The 16,726-nt window shown below is 37.3% G+C and overlaps 1 protein-coding gene across 7 annotated transcripts in view; it reads right to left on the bottom strand.

Moving 5' to 3' along the window:
- Positions 1-16,726, bottom strand: part of RANBP3L (RAN binding protein 3 like) — a 42,745-nt gene that overhangs the window by 2,849 nt on the left and 23,170 nt on the right. For 3 of the 7 annotated variants that reach the window (XM_073890992.1, XM_025866661.2, XM_073890994.1), the window contains 9 exons: positions 16,067-16,141; positions 14,022-14,093; positions 13,542-13,681; positions 10,726-10,829; positions 9,308-9,392; positions 6,822-6,924; positions 6,105-6,235; positions 4,617-4,737; positions 3,025-3,167 (listed from right to left, as the gene is read on the bottom strand). In XM_073890992.1, coding sequence (XP_073747093.1) covers positions 3,025-3,167; positions 4,617-4,737; positions 6,105-6,235; positions 6,822-6,924; positions 9,308-9,392; positions 10,726-10,829; positions 13,542-13,681; positions 14,022-14,093; positions 16,067-16,141 — 974 coding nt within the window. Of the gene's footprint in view, positions 1-3,024; positions 3,168-4,616; positions 4,738-6,104; positions 6,236-6,821; positions 6,925-9,307; positions 9,393-10,725; positions 10,830-13,541; positions 13,682-14,021; positions 14,094-16,066; positions 16,142-16,345; positions 16,479-16,726 lie in introns of those variants that run through there. The other 4 variants (XM_073890995.1, XM_073890993.1, XM_073890996.1 and 1 more) reach the window with 2 other exon arrangements.

The raw sequence follows: 16,726 nt of genomic DNA, 5'->3' as shown, positions 1-16,726 counted from the left end.
CAGAAACACATCAGAAGGAACACCTGGGTGGCTCGGTCAGTTAAGTGTCTGCCTTCTGCTCAGGTCATGATCCCGGGGTCCTGGGATTGAGTCCCGCATCGGGCTCCTTCCTGAGCGGGGAGACTGCTTCTCCTTCTGCCTGATGCTCTCCCCTGCTTGTGCTCTCTCTGTCTCTCTCTCTCCCTCTGACAAATAAGTAAATAAAATCTTAAAAAAAAAAAAAAAGAAACACATCAAAAGTCTGTTCTCAGTACTTTTCTATGCTGCTTTTATGGATGCTGTTAATATAAAAAATGATGGTGACAATAACACTGGTATAACAATTATGGTTACTACACTCTTTTTTATTCAATCCTTACAATGAAACCATGAGTGAATTATTTATTTCACTTACATTAGCAAAAGCACCCAGCACAAGTATTCAGTATATTCTCATTTCCCACATCCCTCTACAGATGAGGAGATGAAGGCTCAGACAGGTATAATGACTTGCTTGAGTGTGCTTAGCTAGTCAGCAAATTGGTTGGGCTAGCATCCCAGATCTTTGTCATCAAAGTCAGTGCTCTTTTAAGGTAACATGGCAGTGGTTTACATTTTTGTATCTTTTCACAATTTCACAGAGAATCTAGGTAAATTATTCTCCTTGCTAACCCTCCAGAAAGCTGTCTTACTTTTCAAAGCCAAGAAATGAGGGTTGAATAAACTACATGCCAACTTTTTGGGAGAAGGGTCTTAAGTTATATATTTTTTTTTCAAGATTTTATTTATTCATTTGACAGAGAGAGACACAGTGAGAGAGGGAACACAAGCAGGGGGAGTGGGAGAGGGAGAAGCAGGCTTCCCGCGGAGCAGGGAGCCTGATGCGGGGCTCAATCCCAGGACCCTGGGATCATGACCTGAGCCGAAGGCAGACGCTTAACGACTGAGCCACCCAGGTGCCCCGAGTTATATTTTTTCATTTGCATGTTCTTAAGTTCCCTTAATTGCTTTGGGGGGAAATAACTATAAGTTAAATAAAATATTTTTGTTCCTCATATTGTGCTAAATATTATATAGTAGATGTTGAGAAAATAATTGTTGACTCTTGCCTAATTTCATTTTTTACATTATATGCAAAGCTGTAATTTTTCCTTAGTAAGTTAATAAATATTGAAAGAGTATTTGTAATTGAAATATAAATACTACTCTGCCACCTTGACTTTCTAACATTAAAATTTAAATGTCTTCCACTAGTCAATATATTGCCTTTTGCCAAATTCATTCAGATATATTCGTTCAAGGAATTCAGAACAAGAAATTAAAAATAAAATCACAATGATATATTTTTTGAATAACAAATTCTCAATGCTTAAAAGAATGATAATTCCCAGGAAGTACCATAAGAAAATGCTGGCGAGAATGAAAATTGACTCAGTCTTTCTGAAGAGAAATTTGTCAAGACAAGTCAAAACCTTATCCCAAGAAAATTAACATGTATGTACACAGAGAATTCCTCACATCTTTCTTGCAGAACTTATAATAATGAAAGACAGTAAATTACCTAAGTATTTAACAAAGTGGAATTAATGGAATAAATTAGGGTGCACAATAGAATTCTTTTCGCCTATTAAAAGAATTTTCAAAAAATGAACTAATGACAGGAAAACACTCATTTTCATTGATGAGTGAAAAGGTTACCTATGTGTACTTCATAATCAAATATTCGCATTCTAATCTATTCAACCACTTTATAAAGTATATTATTATCTTTATTTGGCTTATGAGTAAAATCAAGTTAAAGAATCTAAATAACCTACCTGAAGATCAAATACATACATATGTGTGCACACATATATATGCTAAAATATAAGAAAAATGTTAGTAATGACCATGCCTGGGAATGGAATTTGAGGTGATTTTTATTTGCATTTAGCTGGCTTATCTCTAGCAGATATCCTACAATTTACGGAGCCAGCGTGGGTCAGATACTGAACAGCAGAATCTCATCTTAGCTAATGGTCTCAATCTTAGTATCAGCTATAGGCAGGCTGCTTTACTTGCTCAAAGCCAGGGGATCCAGCCTGGCAGAGTATCAAGGATTGTCTCCCTCGATGGTAAACAACATTTGGGCATTATCTTACTCTAACATCTCAATACTCAACATCACTTACACCTAACAGTGCCCTTACTGGTAGTTAATAAAACCTTTGGTTTTTCATCATTGGGCACTTGGCAACTTTTTTTTCCCATTACTTTCCATTCCATTTCCATTTCCATTACTATGGGAGCTAATTTACTTGTACTGTTACCTTCTGCCTGAGTCACGTGAGTACTCAGTCTGCTCCAGTCTTCTGGGTCTCAGCCCATGTGGGAAACCTAACCTTTTTTCTGGTTTGATCCCTGCCAGATCTCTCTCTTTTGTGCCTGGATCTTGTGTTTGAGGTCAAGCATTCCTGCTGCCGGGAAAAGCTAAGCTTGTGCTCCCATCCTGTTACCTTGGAGACTGACTCATGTCCAGAATGGGAATGCGCTGTTGGACTGGTTGTTTTGACTTATGAGCCCTGTGTTTTTCCATTTCTCACTGGTTCCTTTCCAGTGATCTCAAAGCCTTCTGAATTTCAGCATTCAGTATAGGCACTGGGCTGTGTATTCCACTGGACTCCTAGGAGCCAGTCTTGACAACAGTCCCTTTGGTAACTTAGTAAGATTGTTGACATAATTTGTAATACCATTACACATAATGGTAAAGAAAAATGTGGAGGTTTGAAGCATACATCAATACATATATCAATACATTTATGTCCCAAATGTCTTGGGACATATACCAATTGATTACTATAGATTTTGGTGTTAATCTGTAAATTTCATGTAAAATTTAGGTCTTATATTAAACTGTAAACAACCACAATGAATGGCTGAGGTTTGTTTTTTTGTTTTTTGTTTTTTGCCAGTGGTGCAGGTTACAATGAAATTAAACAATTTAGCAATTGCAGCGATCTAGAAATATAGTAGGATAATTCTCTATCACTGTAATTTGTTACTTACCTGAATTAAAAACACTTTGATGCTATAGTCTTCTAAATCAGTAGCTGTTATTCGCAAATTTTTGTGGTTCGCTCTTTGAATCTCCATTTGAGCCCAGAGTTTGCTATTGAGGATCAGCCTCAGGCTGCCTTGATTGCGCATAACTAAAATGGGAAGGTGAATATATAAGACTACAGAACAGTTGATTACTTGACCTTCTGGGGAATTTGCCATTTTTGAAAGCAAAGTAAATCTCTCAGTGGTTTTTCAGACTGTATTTTCACTATTACATTGTAATTTGACCTGATTATAAGTTGGTTTTCAAATTGAGCTTTATTATGTTGGAGGACTAATTTTGGCTTAAAAGCTGGAATTATTTTTTTACTATAATATTAAAAAATGATTAAAATTTTAGAACTCTTTTGAGGATCTAGTGGTCTGAAGAATATTTATCCAAGAATTGTTTACAATGGAGAAAACTTGGCTTTAGCATTCAAAAAATGGAATTAGCTAAATTAGCTAAAAAATGACATGGCTATTCAAGATAATAGTGTGAACCCATTAAGAACTGGGAAGAAAGATAACTACCGATGTGGAAAGGTGATCACGGTATACCACATAAAATGTACAATCAGGTTACCCAGCAATGTAAACACCATGCATCACAAATTTTGGCAGGCAGTGGAAAGAGTGGCATTGAACAAGAGTAGAAAAACAACTAGCACCTGCCTTGGGAATAATACTTGGTTGGGTTACTTAGAAACCTGTATGCCAGTTATAGAACTGAAGACACGGTTCCTATTCTTTTCATGTGAGTTCTATTCCTCACTGGTTTCTTGAGCTTGATATCTGAAGCTCAATAAACATCCATATACATGGATCCAACTTCTACCAATGGTTCCCTCCACAGCTTTGACTGCCCAGTGTTGACCAGTAAACCTACCCACCCTGCCCAGGGGGCTCACTTTCAGTTTGGGCCTCTGAACAATGCCCAGTGTATCTTTTCGGATGCCAAAAACTTTCTGAGTGTTTCAGTTTGATTGGCTCCAGATTCTCACCATCACTCTGGATGTCAGTAACCACACGCAGGATTCAGTAACCACACACCTTTATTTCCTGGGAAACTGACCCTTCATCTCAACCCAAAAGTCATGTTTAGAATGCCAAGAATAAACAACAGGGCAAATATTCTCTTTTAGAAAAACTATTTTTTCATCAAAAATGATGTCATTCTATATACGGCCTTTAAACAATACGGAGATTACTGTTGAGGTGTGTGCTGGGCTTGCTAATAGGTGCTTAAGTGCATTATCTCACTGAATTCTCACAGTTGCTCAATAAGTCATGGAGTACTATTCTGCCCATTTGAAACGGATGTAACTAGGGCAGGGAGAGATTAAGTACCTCGTCCTTGGACGAGGTCACTGGTCAGTGATAGAGGCAGAACCAGAGGCTGCTCTAAACAGGAAGCTGCTACAGTACATTAGAAACAACATTGTTTTCAACAGACTGATGTGTTGACTCTTTGATAACACATCTCCAGAAAATGATGTGTACCTATTGGTAATTTTGCTCTGAGAAAGAGTGGGTTGCTTTACAAAATGATTCCTTACTTAGTCTTGACTGGAATGTTCCACAATCACTGCTCGCTGTGTCATTCAGCCTCAAAGCTCCTCTGCCCCTTTCAATCCAGGACTGTGTTGTTTTGTTGAATATAAAAAGCTTGCAGTTGATCTAAAGGACAATTTTTTAAAATGTCAAATATATAAAATTTTTTTTTCAAAGTGATTCCTTTCCTATGCTGTTAACACTTTTCTTTGTCTGACTTTACCAGAATAACCTGTTAATGATTTGTAAACCAGCTTTAAAAATTTAACTTTTAAAACATGCAATTTTTGAATAGTTCAAATATCAAAAAGCAAAAAAGATGTACAAAACGGAAAGTCCTTCCCAACCCTACTTCTGCATCTGTCAATTTCTACCCCCTGCAACAGGTGATCGCTGTTGCTAATATTTTGTTTATCCTTCTAGAGATATTTGTATGTATATACATGCCAATACATATGTCCCTTTTTTCCTATAAATGGTAGAATACCATACTTTCTGCATCGTGCTTTTTCACTTAACAATATATATGTACCAACTTTTAAATGAAATTTAATGTTATTTGAGCTATGTAACTTATGTGAAAGTAAGGATTAGTGAAACTATTTGCATGCTCAGAATTTTTTGAGGAATACAGCATCAGAACTCGGATGTGGTACCACAGAGTACCGTACTATAATTTAGTGCTTACCAGAATAAATATTACTGTGTACAAGAATCACCCAGATGACTCGTTAAAAATACAACATGCCAGGGCCTCACCCCTAGGAATTACTTCACTTAACCTTGTTTTAATCTGATCTGAGAGTTATGCTTGGAAGCACACTTGTATAGTAAATGTATCAGTAAATCATGGGAGAAGAGAAGAGAAATGGAGAGATTTGGGAGTAAAGGCAGATGGAGAAAGGGAAATCTGCACCTTGTTGAAAAACCATTATGTCATAGTAATTACATTTCATGTGCCTCGGCTGATAGGCCACTCAACATTCAAATCCTATGTATGATACTGAATATTACATCTCTGAAAAGCTTGCTTTATATGAAATCCAAAACTTATATAAAAGAACTTTTCAAAGAAAGACAGAATTTTTTTTATCTTGAACTGAAATCTATTCATCTTATCATTTAAAAATGTCCAGGGTAAGTAGAAATTTTCAATCATAGGATGATAGCACTGATTATAAAAGTAGGGATGAAAAGTATAAAAATTAGGTCTGAAGTTGTTTTAAGACAGGATGCCTGGCTGTCTTCTTTCTAAAAGACTAATATGAATGCTTGTAAACCCAATAGTTCATCTTCCTGAAAATTACACATACTAATGTATGAATACAACAAACTATTGGCTTAGTCTTTGGAAGCCCCTCACAGTTTTATTGAAGCAGCTCTATCCTAATGAAAACTGTACTTCTGCCTTTATTTTTAAAGGGGTTCCTGCTTATAGAAACTTGACTTCATGTACATACGTGCTGCCAGAAAGCAACGTGTGATATACAGACCTTTAATACATTATGCTCTGCTTCTTCCCCTGTTACAACATCAATTTTCTCCAGCAAGCATTTGGGTGATGGCTTAGAAGAGAAAGCAGCAGCTGATTCAATTAGGGATATATTTTTAATAGAGTCTGTGCCTAAGAAAAAATAGGGGGGAAAAGACACATAAAAAACCCCATCTTTCTCTACTGTAAAAGCTATTGTCCCCATTAATATACAGGTCTCCTTAGATTTTTATAACAATGAGTGTTTCCCGGGGCACCTGGGTGGCTCAGTCTGTTGAGTGTCTGTCTTTGGCTCAGGTCATGATCTCGGGGTCCTGGGATCGAGCCCTACATTGGGCTCCCTGCTCCGCGGGGAGCCTGCTTCTCCCTCTGCCCCTCCCCTCTGCTTGTGCGAACGCACGCAAGCACACTCTCTCCCTTTCAAATAAATAAAATCTTTGAAAGACAAAACAAAACAGAGTGTTTCCCAAAAAGTGAAACTACTCGAGTTTAGATAAATCTCTTAATTATTTCTCATATGCTCAAGTAAAAAAATGTTTAAGCTTATGTATCATACAACCATATTTGTATGCTTTAAGCTTTACCAAAAAGTTTTAAAGCACTGTTATTTTTTTTGTGTATTTTATAGCTATTAAACAAATGACATGGGAAAACAAGAAATACACTAGTTGAATCTTTTTTTTTTTTTTTTTTTTTTTACAAATGACAAAATTCTTACTTGAATTTGGAGAGTTGACAGGAAATTCTAGAGTGGATTTGAACGGTTTTTCCCTGGTGTTTGAGTCATTTTCGAGTTGAGGTTGGGTGAGATGTTGAATATCCTGGGTGAGGGAAAAAGATATATTACAGAATTTTATCCCTATATATTTGCAGCAAGCCAAAGTTACCTTTCTTTCGTCTAGTTCAACACGGCAAACTCTACTGCGATGTTTTTGTTTTGGGTTCCCAGTGTGCTCTACGGGGAAATCCTTCCTATCACATCACAGGACCTTGGTCCTGATTCTGAGGAAGCATAGTCTGGTTACCACCAGCCTACTTCAGGGGGGATCTCATTCCAGGGACAAGGCGAGAAGGTTTAGAGACCCGAAAGGAGGTAGCAGCTGTTCCCTGCTACCACCAGACCACCCTGACGCCTCGAAGGAGAGGCCACTCTCATCTCTGTTTCAAGGCATTTCGGTATTCCGAGTGCCTCGCTCTCTATCCAAAATAATCATACAAGTTACCCAGAGAACCCACTCACTGTCTCAGAGCTCATCTTAATTTTTCCTCTAAGACAATTTCTGCCAAAAATCGCTTTTAAGGCAGCACACCTGGGGCCCTGCACAGGTGCTGTAACCAAGGCCTGTGAAGAAAGAGTGAGTAACTGCCCGGCCATTTATGATCCCGGAGATTCCCCCGCAGAACAGAGGGAATTAAACAGTACTTCAGAACTTGGGTTTCTGTCTTTTCCTTTATGAACTCAAAACTCTTCCACATTATTTAACTGGATATTCTAAGATATTCTGCTAAAATTGGTAGAGATGAGTGTGATTATTTCCATTTTAAGAAAATAAACAGAAAGGCACAGAAAGTTTCATGACTCTCTGGAACAGTGCATGGTCAGCAAACGAGTCAGGAGGGCATTCTGACCCCCAGATCACAAGGTCACGGGATTATAGGATTAAGCAGAGGACACATACAAGTGATCACTACAGCTCCTGCTATCCTAGGATGTTATCATCTTAAAGAGACAGGAAGCTCAGTTTTCCTTTGCAAGCCAGATTGGAAGTGCCCACAGGAAATGTATACGGGTACCTCCTCAAAGCAAATTTCTAATCCCAACTGTAGTTCATTTGCTCAGGCATGTCTCTGTCTCCCCTTAGATTATAAGCACCTCTAGAGCACAGTGTCTCCCTTTTGCTTTGCATAACCACTCACCCAGGTGTTTTTCAATCCTGGCTGTACATTCAAATCACCTGACACCTAGCCTCACCCACACAGACTCTGATCTAATTGGTTTGGGGAAATGCCCAGGCATACTAAATCCTTTAGAGATTCACGAGATGATTGTTAATATGCCGCCAAACTTGAGACCAATGTCGGAGCTTTAGACATCATAAGAACACAAAACATGTTTGTTAAGTTGAATTGGATATTAAATTTGATCCTGTGAGGCTTGGAAAGTATTTTGTGTCTGTGACATCTTACAGAAGCTGTGGTTAATCTAGTGCCAAATTTAGGACTAAACAATATGGAAGAAATGTGCCTAAATGTATCGCCTAGAACTTCACTCTGGAAGTTGGTCCATTCTGGTTCAGATCCAAAGATGTGGATCAACAGCTCTAGAACTGTGGAGTTACCCTTCATCTTGAGAGTGACAGAGGGTACCCCTAAGCCAAAAAGCTATGACACTACTCTTGGAATTTGGGTTTAGCCTGAGGGGGGTGTAGAATAAACCAAGTCTTAAAAGGGATTGATTTGTGAAAGCCCTAAAAAACTTGGAATAGACAGACCTCATGAGTTGGTCCTTTGTTATTCTGAGCCTCTATGCAGGTTTTAAAATCTGTGTAGCCTCCTCTGGATCCTTGATGTAACTAGCAGTCCTAATGCATGCTAGCTGCGGAGGGCACAGGGGCAAGCACCTCATGGAGGAGGACGCCCAAGATTAAATAGGGATGCTGGTAAAGGTCCTTAGGGGTTTTCACTTGGCAAGTATGTTTCCCTAGGCAAGTAAAGTACTATGATTTTCCTCTTAAAGCCTGCAAAAAAAAAAAAAAGTTATGATAATGTTTTTCACTAAAAAGCTTGAAGGGGAGGGTTGTGGTTAACAAGAAAAAATTGGCAAATGATTTTAAGTGCATCTTGTTATGAAAGATGCTATTGAAAACCTGATATTAAAATATCATTACCAGTTAAGCTCATCTATTGCAGATAATTCCGGGATTTCCTTGGGTACCTTGGGTGTAACACACGTCAAAGAACTATTTGATATTTCTCATCAGTAATAATGTTATAATTATACAATTCCCTTCCTCTTGGGTTCCTGCCTATTATTCTAACAACTAGAACTTGCTTCCCAGGAGAATCTTTCTGGTTAAAGAAAGAAAATGTGCCTTCGAACTCAGGAGTTAAAGTATGCCCCAATTTAACATTGTTTTAATGAATATGGCTCCAGAAACTCAAAGTGACAGCTTTTATAATTCTTTATAATGCCAAAATTCTTACCAAAACTCTTTCTACCATGTTTTCTCCGAACACGAAATCAGAACTGCAGCTTTTAAAAGAATACTTATCTTCATTTGGTTGACATCTAGGGAAAAGAAATGAACATTTGCTATTTGAAATATATGGATAAAGCCATGATAGATCTTAGCACATGAAATAATCAGATGATTTAACAGATTTATGTAAAGCATAAAAATATCTGCTAACTCTTGTTCATCTGCAGCTACTGAGAAATGAAGGAAAAATTGAGGTACTCGCGGGGATGATATTTAAAATATCTGACAGCTGTGACAGCACACATGGAGACCAGTCCAAACACATGTCATGCCTATCACTGTTCAGGCTGCGTGATCGACCAGGGGCTGTCCCAGACTTTATCTTCCTGCCTTTCCAGCACAGCCTCTCCAGTCTCTCATTTCTTCTGTTCTCTTCCGCAAGTGGCCAATGCTCCCAGCCACCAGAGGTCCCCAGGGCAAAAGCACGGCCAATCTATCTTGTCAGTTATACTTGAGTGGGCTTCTGTTTAATTGGGTTTTTTTCATCCTGGAACTTTGTTGCTGTTGTTGCTAAAAGTGTTTTGCATGATGAGAACAAAGATACGCAGCTGTCTATCTGTAGGCCAATGTGCCTGGGGTCCCCACTGTACCTCCAGTGTGCACCGTCGGTAAGTGCTGGGGTACTCACACGGGCCCTCATCATGTGAGTCTGGTCATATCTGTGGCTCAGTTTAATCTTCCCTCAGATCAAACATGCCTTCTTTGCTGGTGATAGCGGTAAATCCTAACTTTCATTTTGTACATTTATACTGTTTTCTTTGTTGTCTATCCAATGTATATCAATAAATAAGGAATAACACCCAAAATAATGAAAAACGGCAGTGGCGGGGGGCGGGGAGAAGAACACCACAGAAGGGGGAGGCTAATCTATCAGCCAGACAATTAATTCCTAACTAAATAAAAATTTAGTTGGATGTTTTTGAAATATTCTCACCCAAGTCAACAAAGCAATGGAGATAATCCAATACTAATATGATAATCTTTAAATATTAGAGACATTTTGAAAAACATTGTAAACTTGTGTCCTTTATAAAATCTCAAATAGAAACCTTAGCAATTTGGGGCGCCTGGGTGGCTCAGTCAGTTAAGCGTCTGCCTTCGGCTCAGGTCATGATCCTAGGGCCTTGGGTTCAAGCCCCACATCGGGCTCCTTGCTCAGTGGGGAGTCTGCCTCTCCCTCTCCATCTGCCACTCCCCCAGCTCATGTTCTCTCTCTCAGATAAATAAATAAGATCTTAAAAAAAAGAAGTCTTAGCAATTCACCTGTGCAGTATCAGAAAGCTATTTTCCATAAACGATTATAATGATAAAAGAAAGCAAGAATAAAAGGATATCTTTTCTGTGTCCTCATCATTAACTTACCCTACTGATGTAGCACCTAAACAATTCTGGTTAGTAGTCAGCTGGACTGAAATTCTGGCACTTGATAAATTTTCACTTAGCAAAGAAGAGTTCCCCACAGAAATCTGAAAGAAAGGCAATTCATCAGAAAGTTCCTTTCAATTGCCTTAAGGGAGGAGCATCAGACAAGGAAACATACTTACAGTTAAATGTGTTGAAAAGTTACTATGTTCAAGCACTACCCCAAGCATTTTGTGTATATTATCTCATTTACTCCTCACAACATCTCTATATAGGTTGTATGTCTGTCATCCAAATTTTATAGTTTACAGATGAGTAAACTGACCTAATGAGTATAAATAACTTGGCCAGGTGTGGGCAACCAGGAATGGGGCTGACCTCAGGGCCAGGGTTTGTCTGACATCAGGGACTATACGCTTTGCCATCATATTCAGAAATCCTACCTCCTTTTGTTACTTTTATCTTTTTAGCCACATGGAGTTAATTCTCATATTTAACTTCACAGATATATCCTTCAGGACTATTTAATCCCAAAAATACCCTAAGAGCTTCACCAGCATGGTCATTAAACATTAGAGGAAATCCCATTCATCTCTTCATCTAAAAATTTTTGACTGGTAACTTAATCAACTAGTTACTCTGTCTGATGTATATGCAAATGTACATTACCTAATTAATGTATAAATGAAGACGTGAGCAATTTTAGAACTGGAAGGAGCCCTATGAATGATCGGATCTAGTATCTCCAATGTTTTATGAACTCCTCCCTTCCCCCAGCAGGGGTTTGCAAAGATGTTGCAAGGAGTTCATATCTTTAAAGGTAGTTGGGGTCTGTTTCCACTTTAATTTTATACCAATCAATATAAATAATTTTGAGCATTTTTCCCTTTATAACAGAATTTGAGAGCTGAGAAGTATGTATGAAGAGAATATATGTTGTTGGTTAGCAGAGATCAAAGCGCATGCTCATGATTCACTCAGATGATTTATCTCTTAGCCAAAATGGTAGTTTTTACTCCTTTGTACTTAAAACAGTTTCTATTAGGCATGTATTATTTAAATTGTACATAATAAGTGACCGTTGATTAATGACAGTGAATAAAAATTGCTGATTTTATATACAAGTCATTAAGGAACATGAAAATAATAGTTCTATGAACTATTATTCATCTAGAGATAATTTTCCCTAGATCTATAAATTTCATTATTTTGTCAGAGTCCTTACATTGCATTTTGTATAGTATGTCTTTAAATCTTCAAAGGTCATTGTTAGAGAAAATTCAATAATGGGCACATACAGTTAAGCTGTTCACTAAATAGGAAAAAGTACCATTCATATGTTTGATAGATTTATTCAAGAAGAAATGCTTACAAACAATTACCTGAAAATTTCTCTTATTCTTTATCATTTAGAAGGAAAATTAAAGGAAAATATTAATAAATTTTATTTTAAAAATACATAATGCAATATTCCAATAAGCCATGCCAAAGAAGAAATATTGATTTACTTTTTATATCATAACATGTAACAAAAAATTTAATCTATAATTTATAGTACATCCTGTTCCAAAATCATGTGCAACATAATAACATTTTAGAAATTAGTCAACACATCCATACTTTTTCTTACATACCTTAACACTAAACAACATGCATCACTTATTAAATGGATAAAAGTGAGAAGTTATATAATATGGTTATGATTATTAGGTTATATTTAAACAAAAATGTTTAATATGCTGATTTGAAATTTAAAATATTTTTTACTTAAAAATCACACCATATACCATGCAGAAATAATGAAATGATTTTTAAAATTCATAATGAGTCTCATGAGATCGTATCTTACAAAGAAAAATATTTGGAATTACAAAAATGTTGTCAAATGCTGACCAAGTTCAACTCTCTCACTTCACTGTTAAAACGAGAAGATTGGGTGTTTTGTCCAAGAATGTAAACCTAAGTTAGATAGGGGCAGAGGTAGGATTAGTACCAATCTGATTTTTTTTTCATTGCATTGATGAAATGACTGGTATTTTTAATTTCCATGTGTCGCTGTCTTCATGTTCAGTATGGAAAAACAAAACAAAACAGGTGACCAACCCTCGACAGTTCAGCTGGAAACAAATGAAGGATGGAATTACTCTGAAAATCTTGGGTGCCATTCCTCTCAAGTATTGGCTTCCGGAAGACACGGCAACAGAATATCCCCAAACCCATATCTGCATGGCTTGAGCAAAATGCCAATCAATCTCCCTAGAAAGGCCCACAGTGAGGGATTCAGCCCCCCACAACCACTGGAAGGGAGACTTCTTCTCTGTCTTCAGAAGCTTCCCCAGTCCTCCCAATTCCCAACTCCAAGCAGGTAGTCCTCTGCTCCCGTTGTCCATGAAGGTGGGTCTGGATGGATCCCTGGTGTGACCTAAACTGGCAAAGCCACACTGGGATGTCGACCAGCTGGGGATGCAGAAAACTTCTGTTCCTTGTTTGACTCGTGGCTCCTGGTCCTGGCCATCTCATTGCTCCCCCTGTTCTCATGTGGGGTCAGTGCACTAGAACAAGAGCCCAGAGGTTTCTACCAAAAGGGCCTCAACTTTACAGCTTAGGAGAAACCACAAAACTAGTTCCTAGGAACAACTCTCCCATTTAAGAGGACAACTTTAATTAGGTCACCGAGGGCTGTTTGCTACCTACAGTCTGCTTCAGCAACAGAACAAAGGTCAGGCAGCCCCTAACTCTGAATGTAGAGCCCACAATAATCTACTAAATGAAAGATGGAGACTTGATGTCAATCCCACCAAAGGAGGTTTTCTTACCTTATTTTTTGTTTTTTCCTTAGTCTTGCAGGATTCCAAGGTATTGTGTCCAAATGTTTTTCTTACTTTTTCACACCTTTGAGCTTGAGGTGGCTGCAAAATAGCAGGTCTTAGGACATGTTCAGAATGTTTCACAGGACCTTAAAAGAACAGAATTAAAGAGTCAATATATCTTTAGTGAAATACTGCTTCCTCCATATTTTTTACTAATTTAATGTTTGTTTTCTAAAGTCATCATTAAATGAGGGATTAATGTTAACTGATCAATGTCAAAATAGCCAGTGAATGTCTTAATGCTTACTACTGCCCTAGCTTTTACCCAATACCTATTCATTTTGGCCATGGGACTTGGCTTACCAAATTTGTTTTTTCACGTTTTGTCACTCGGCCCTACCTCCAGACCCCAACACACACACCCAACAAATTAAAATATAAATGTAAAATGTAAAATTTCAGAGGCTCTTGTAATAAACTACATACCTTGATCTGTACTGTTCATATCCACATTCCTTTGCACAAGAGTTGATATCATAAAAACATTGTTTTTCTTCACTGTAAGAAAAAATATTTAGCACATTTTAAATCTAAGAGTTTCTACAGAATCCGGGTTTTAACGGTCCTGTACTAAACTTACCAGTAGATGTCGCTGTTGGCACTAAAAACTGTAGGCAGTGCGCTGCGCTAAAAAAGGGTGATGGCAGTGAGTTTTGCCACATAGTTCGGTTTACTTTCAGAAACGTAAATGAAAATTGGTCCACTAATGGAACAGGCACTTTTTTTTAGAATCGCGAAAATGAGTACTGAAATGAATACATATTATAAAATCTGATGGTAGTGAACCCTCCGTGTGCATTAATAGGTATTTCTTATAAAATGTTATGAAACTATTAGCAAATTCTGCCACTTTCCCCAATCTAGTGATACCTAGAGAGAGATGACTGTCATGCTAGGGGAGTTTTCTATCAAGTGTGTTGGTGGCGTAAGACTATGGTGGTTGCTGCAAGTATAGGATTATTATACATTTCAAAGAGATCACCCACCTCTTGGCTGCAAATTGCAGGAACAGCAACCTTTGAGCATTTGATTAATGGAAATGAGAAAAGAATAAGAACTGCTTCTTTTAAGTATTAAAACATATTATAAATGTTGGGGTAGAATTGCTTCTCTAATTCAAAGTTCAATTAAATGCTTTATGATCCTTATTATTAAAAACCAGTAACAAATGGGCCATATCAAATTGTACTATTTTTCTCCATTCCAATACCACCAACATTCCACACAACATACAATGGGATGGTACTTACTGATATCAATGTTCCTTTATTTAATCTGTTTGTGTATGTGTGTGTCTAATTTAAAATAATAATCTAAGCAGTTATTCAGATAACTTACATCCATCCCTTTACTTTATGCACAAATACAGTAAAACAAATTCTCTAGGGTTAGGGACCCTATTCCTCTTAATGTCTGTAACTTGTCAGTCAAGTTTAAAGGGGGTCTATTGAGCTGGAAAGTGTTTGTTCTGTATCTGAAAGTTATCTGACATATATGTTCCTCAGTCACATTTGGAATTATTAATAAGAATATAAATTCATTAGTTTGAAGACCCTATGGCTCCCAGGTAGAGAGGGACCATTTAAAAAGAAGTGAATAGTTTGTATTTTTTATTTCTTAGTGGCAAGCTTAACTTGGAAAAGGCAGCTGGTTGTTCAGTAGAAACAAAAACAAAAAGAATATAAAATTGTAATTTTAATGTAATGTTCCAATCATTTCAAATATTTTATGATAAGATAGATTTACTTAACAAAGCACTATAAATTTCAAATAAAAAGAAGTAATGTTTTAGTGAAAAGGTTAAGTAATCATATTCTAAAAAAATAAATGAAAATAAAAGGAATCATATGTTAAACCTTAGAATATTCACTTAAAGCATAAACTTTAGAATAAGAATTTAAAATATAGCTGTAGGGGCACCTGGGTGGCTCAGTCATTAATTGTCTGCCTTCGGCTCAGGTCATGATCCCAGGGTCCTGGGATCGAGCCCCACATCGGGCTCCCTGCTCTGCCGGAAGCCTGCTTCTCCCTCTCCTGCTCCCCCTGCTTGTGTTCCCTCTCTCGCTGTGTCTCTCTCTGTCAAATAAATAAATAAAATCTTTAAAAAAATAAAGTATAGCTGTATATTTTGAGTACTGCATATATTATAAACTGTACAGATGAATAATAATGAGTAAAATAAAGCAAGTTATCTTATGGAGCTGCCTTATATAACATATTGCTATCATAAACATGAATTCCTTAAAAACATCATCAAATTCAAATTTTCTGCCAAAAATAAACACATGCACTGTCTGGATTTGTGGAGTTGGAATTCATAAGGCATTCTTCTAATCATACTTTGCCTCTATTTTATTTGCCACTAAAATGCCAGCATTTTATAGAAACTGAGTAAGAAAGCACACCATCAATGAGAATGAATTTTGAAAAGTCAGAGTGTCAGGCTTGAGGTTCTGGAAGCTGTTTATTACCTGGCCCAGAAGGGGGGAAGGTCAGGAGGTTGGTGAAGGATGATGATCTCATTCGATTCTGGGACAAGGTTGATGCTAGAAGCAAATTGCAAACTGAAGTCAGTGAGGAAGTGGGTGTTTGTGTTTCTTTTGATTTGGACTTTTGCTGTTTCAGAAAAATTTCTATATCACTAATTTAGAAAAGCTTTTGTATTTTTTTAATCAATAGAAATAAAATGTGCTTGTGGTGAGAATTATAAATTAATTTCTATTCGATTCAATAAATATTGGACTGCTCACCATGTGTAAGACACTCTATCAGACATGAAGATGACCTCAAGGAAGGCACAGTGAAGGAGACAGACATACACAGAAGTAGCTTTCTTACAAGGCAGAGGACAATGCGGTCATGTATAAAAGGAATCACGGAGTGCTTTGAGTGTAGAAGAGAGGCAAACTGAGTTACTGGTTTACTCAGAATACAGTATATAATGTTCTTAAAGTGTTCTTTTCAAGGCAGACATCTATCTGTTTAAGTAGATGGTAACTTAGGGAGAAATGTCAGTTTCCCCTAATTACAAAGCTAATGCATCCTTAATGCAGACACTTTGGAAACATGACAAAATGCGGAGTGGGTGGGAAACCCCAAATTGCTTGTAATCCCATTACCTAAGATAACCA

This window comes from Callorhinus ursinus, unplaced genomic scaffold (genome assembly GCF_003265705.2).
Source record: "Callorhinus ursinus isolate GAN/ISIS: 27379988/994484 unplaced genomic scaffold, GSC_fseal_2.0 scaffold3, whole genome shotgun sequence".
NCBI lineage: Eukaryota > Metazoa > Chordata > Mammalia > Carnivora > Otariidae > Callorhinus > Callorhinus ursinus.
This window is presented reverse-complemented; position numbering and strand designations above follow the sequence as displayed.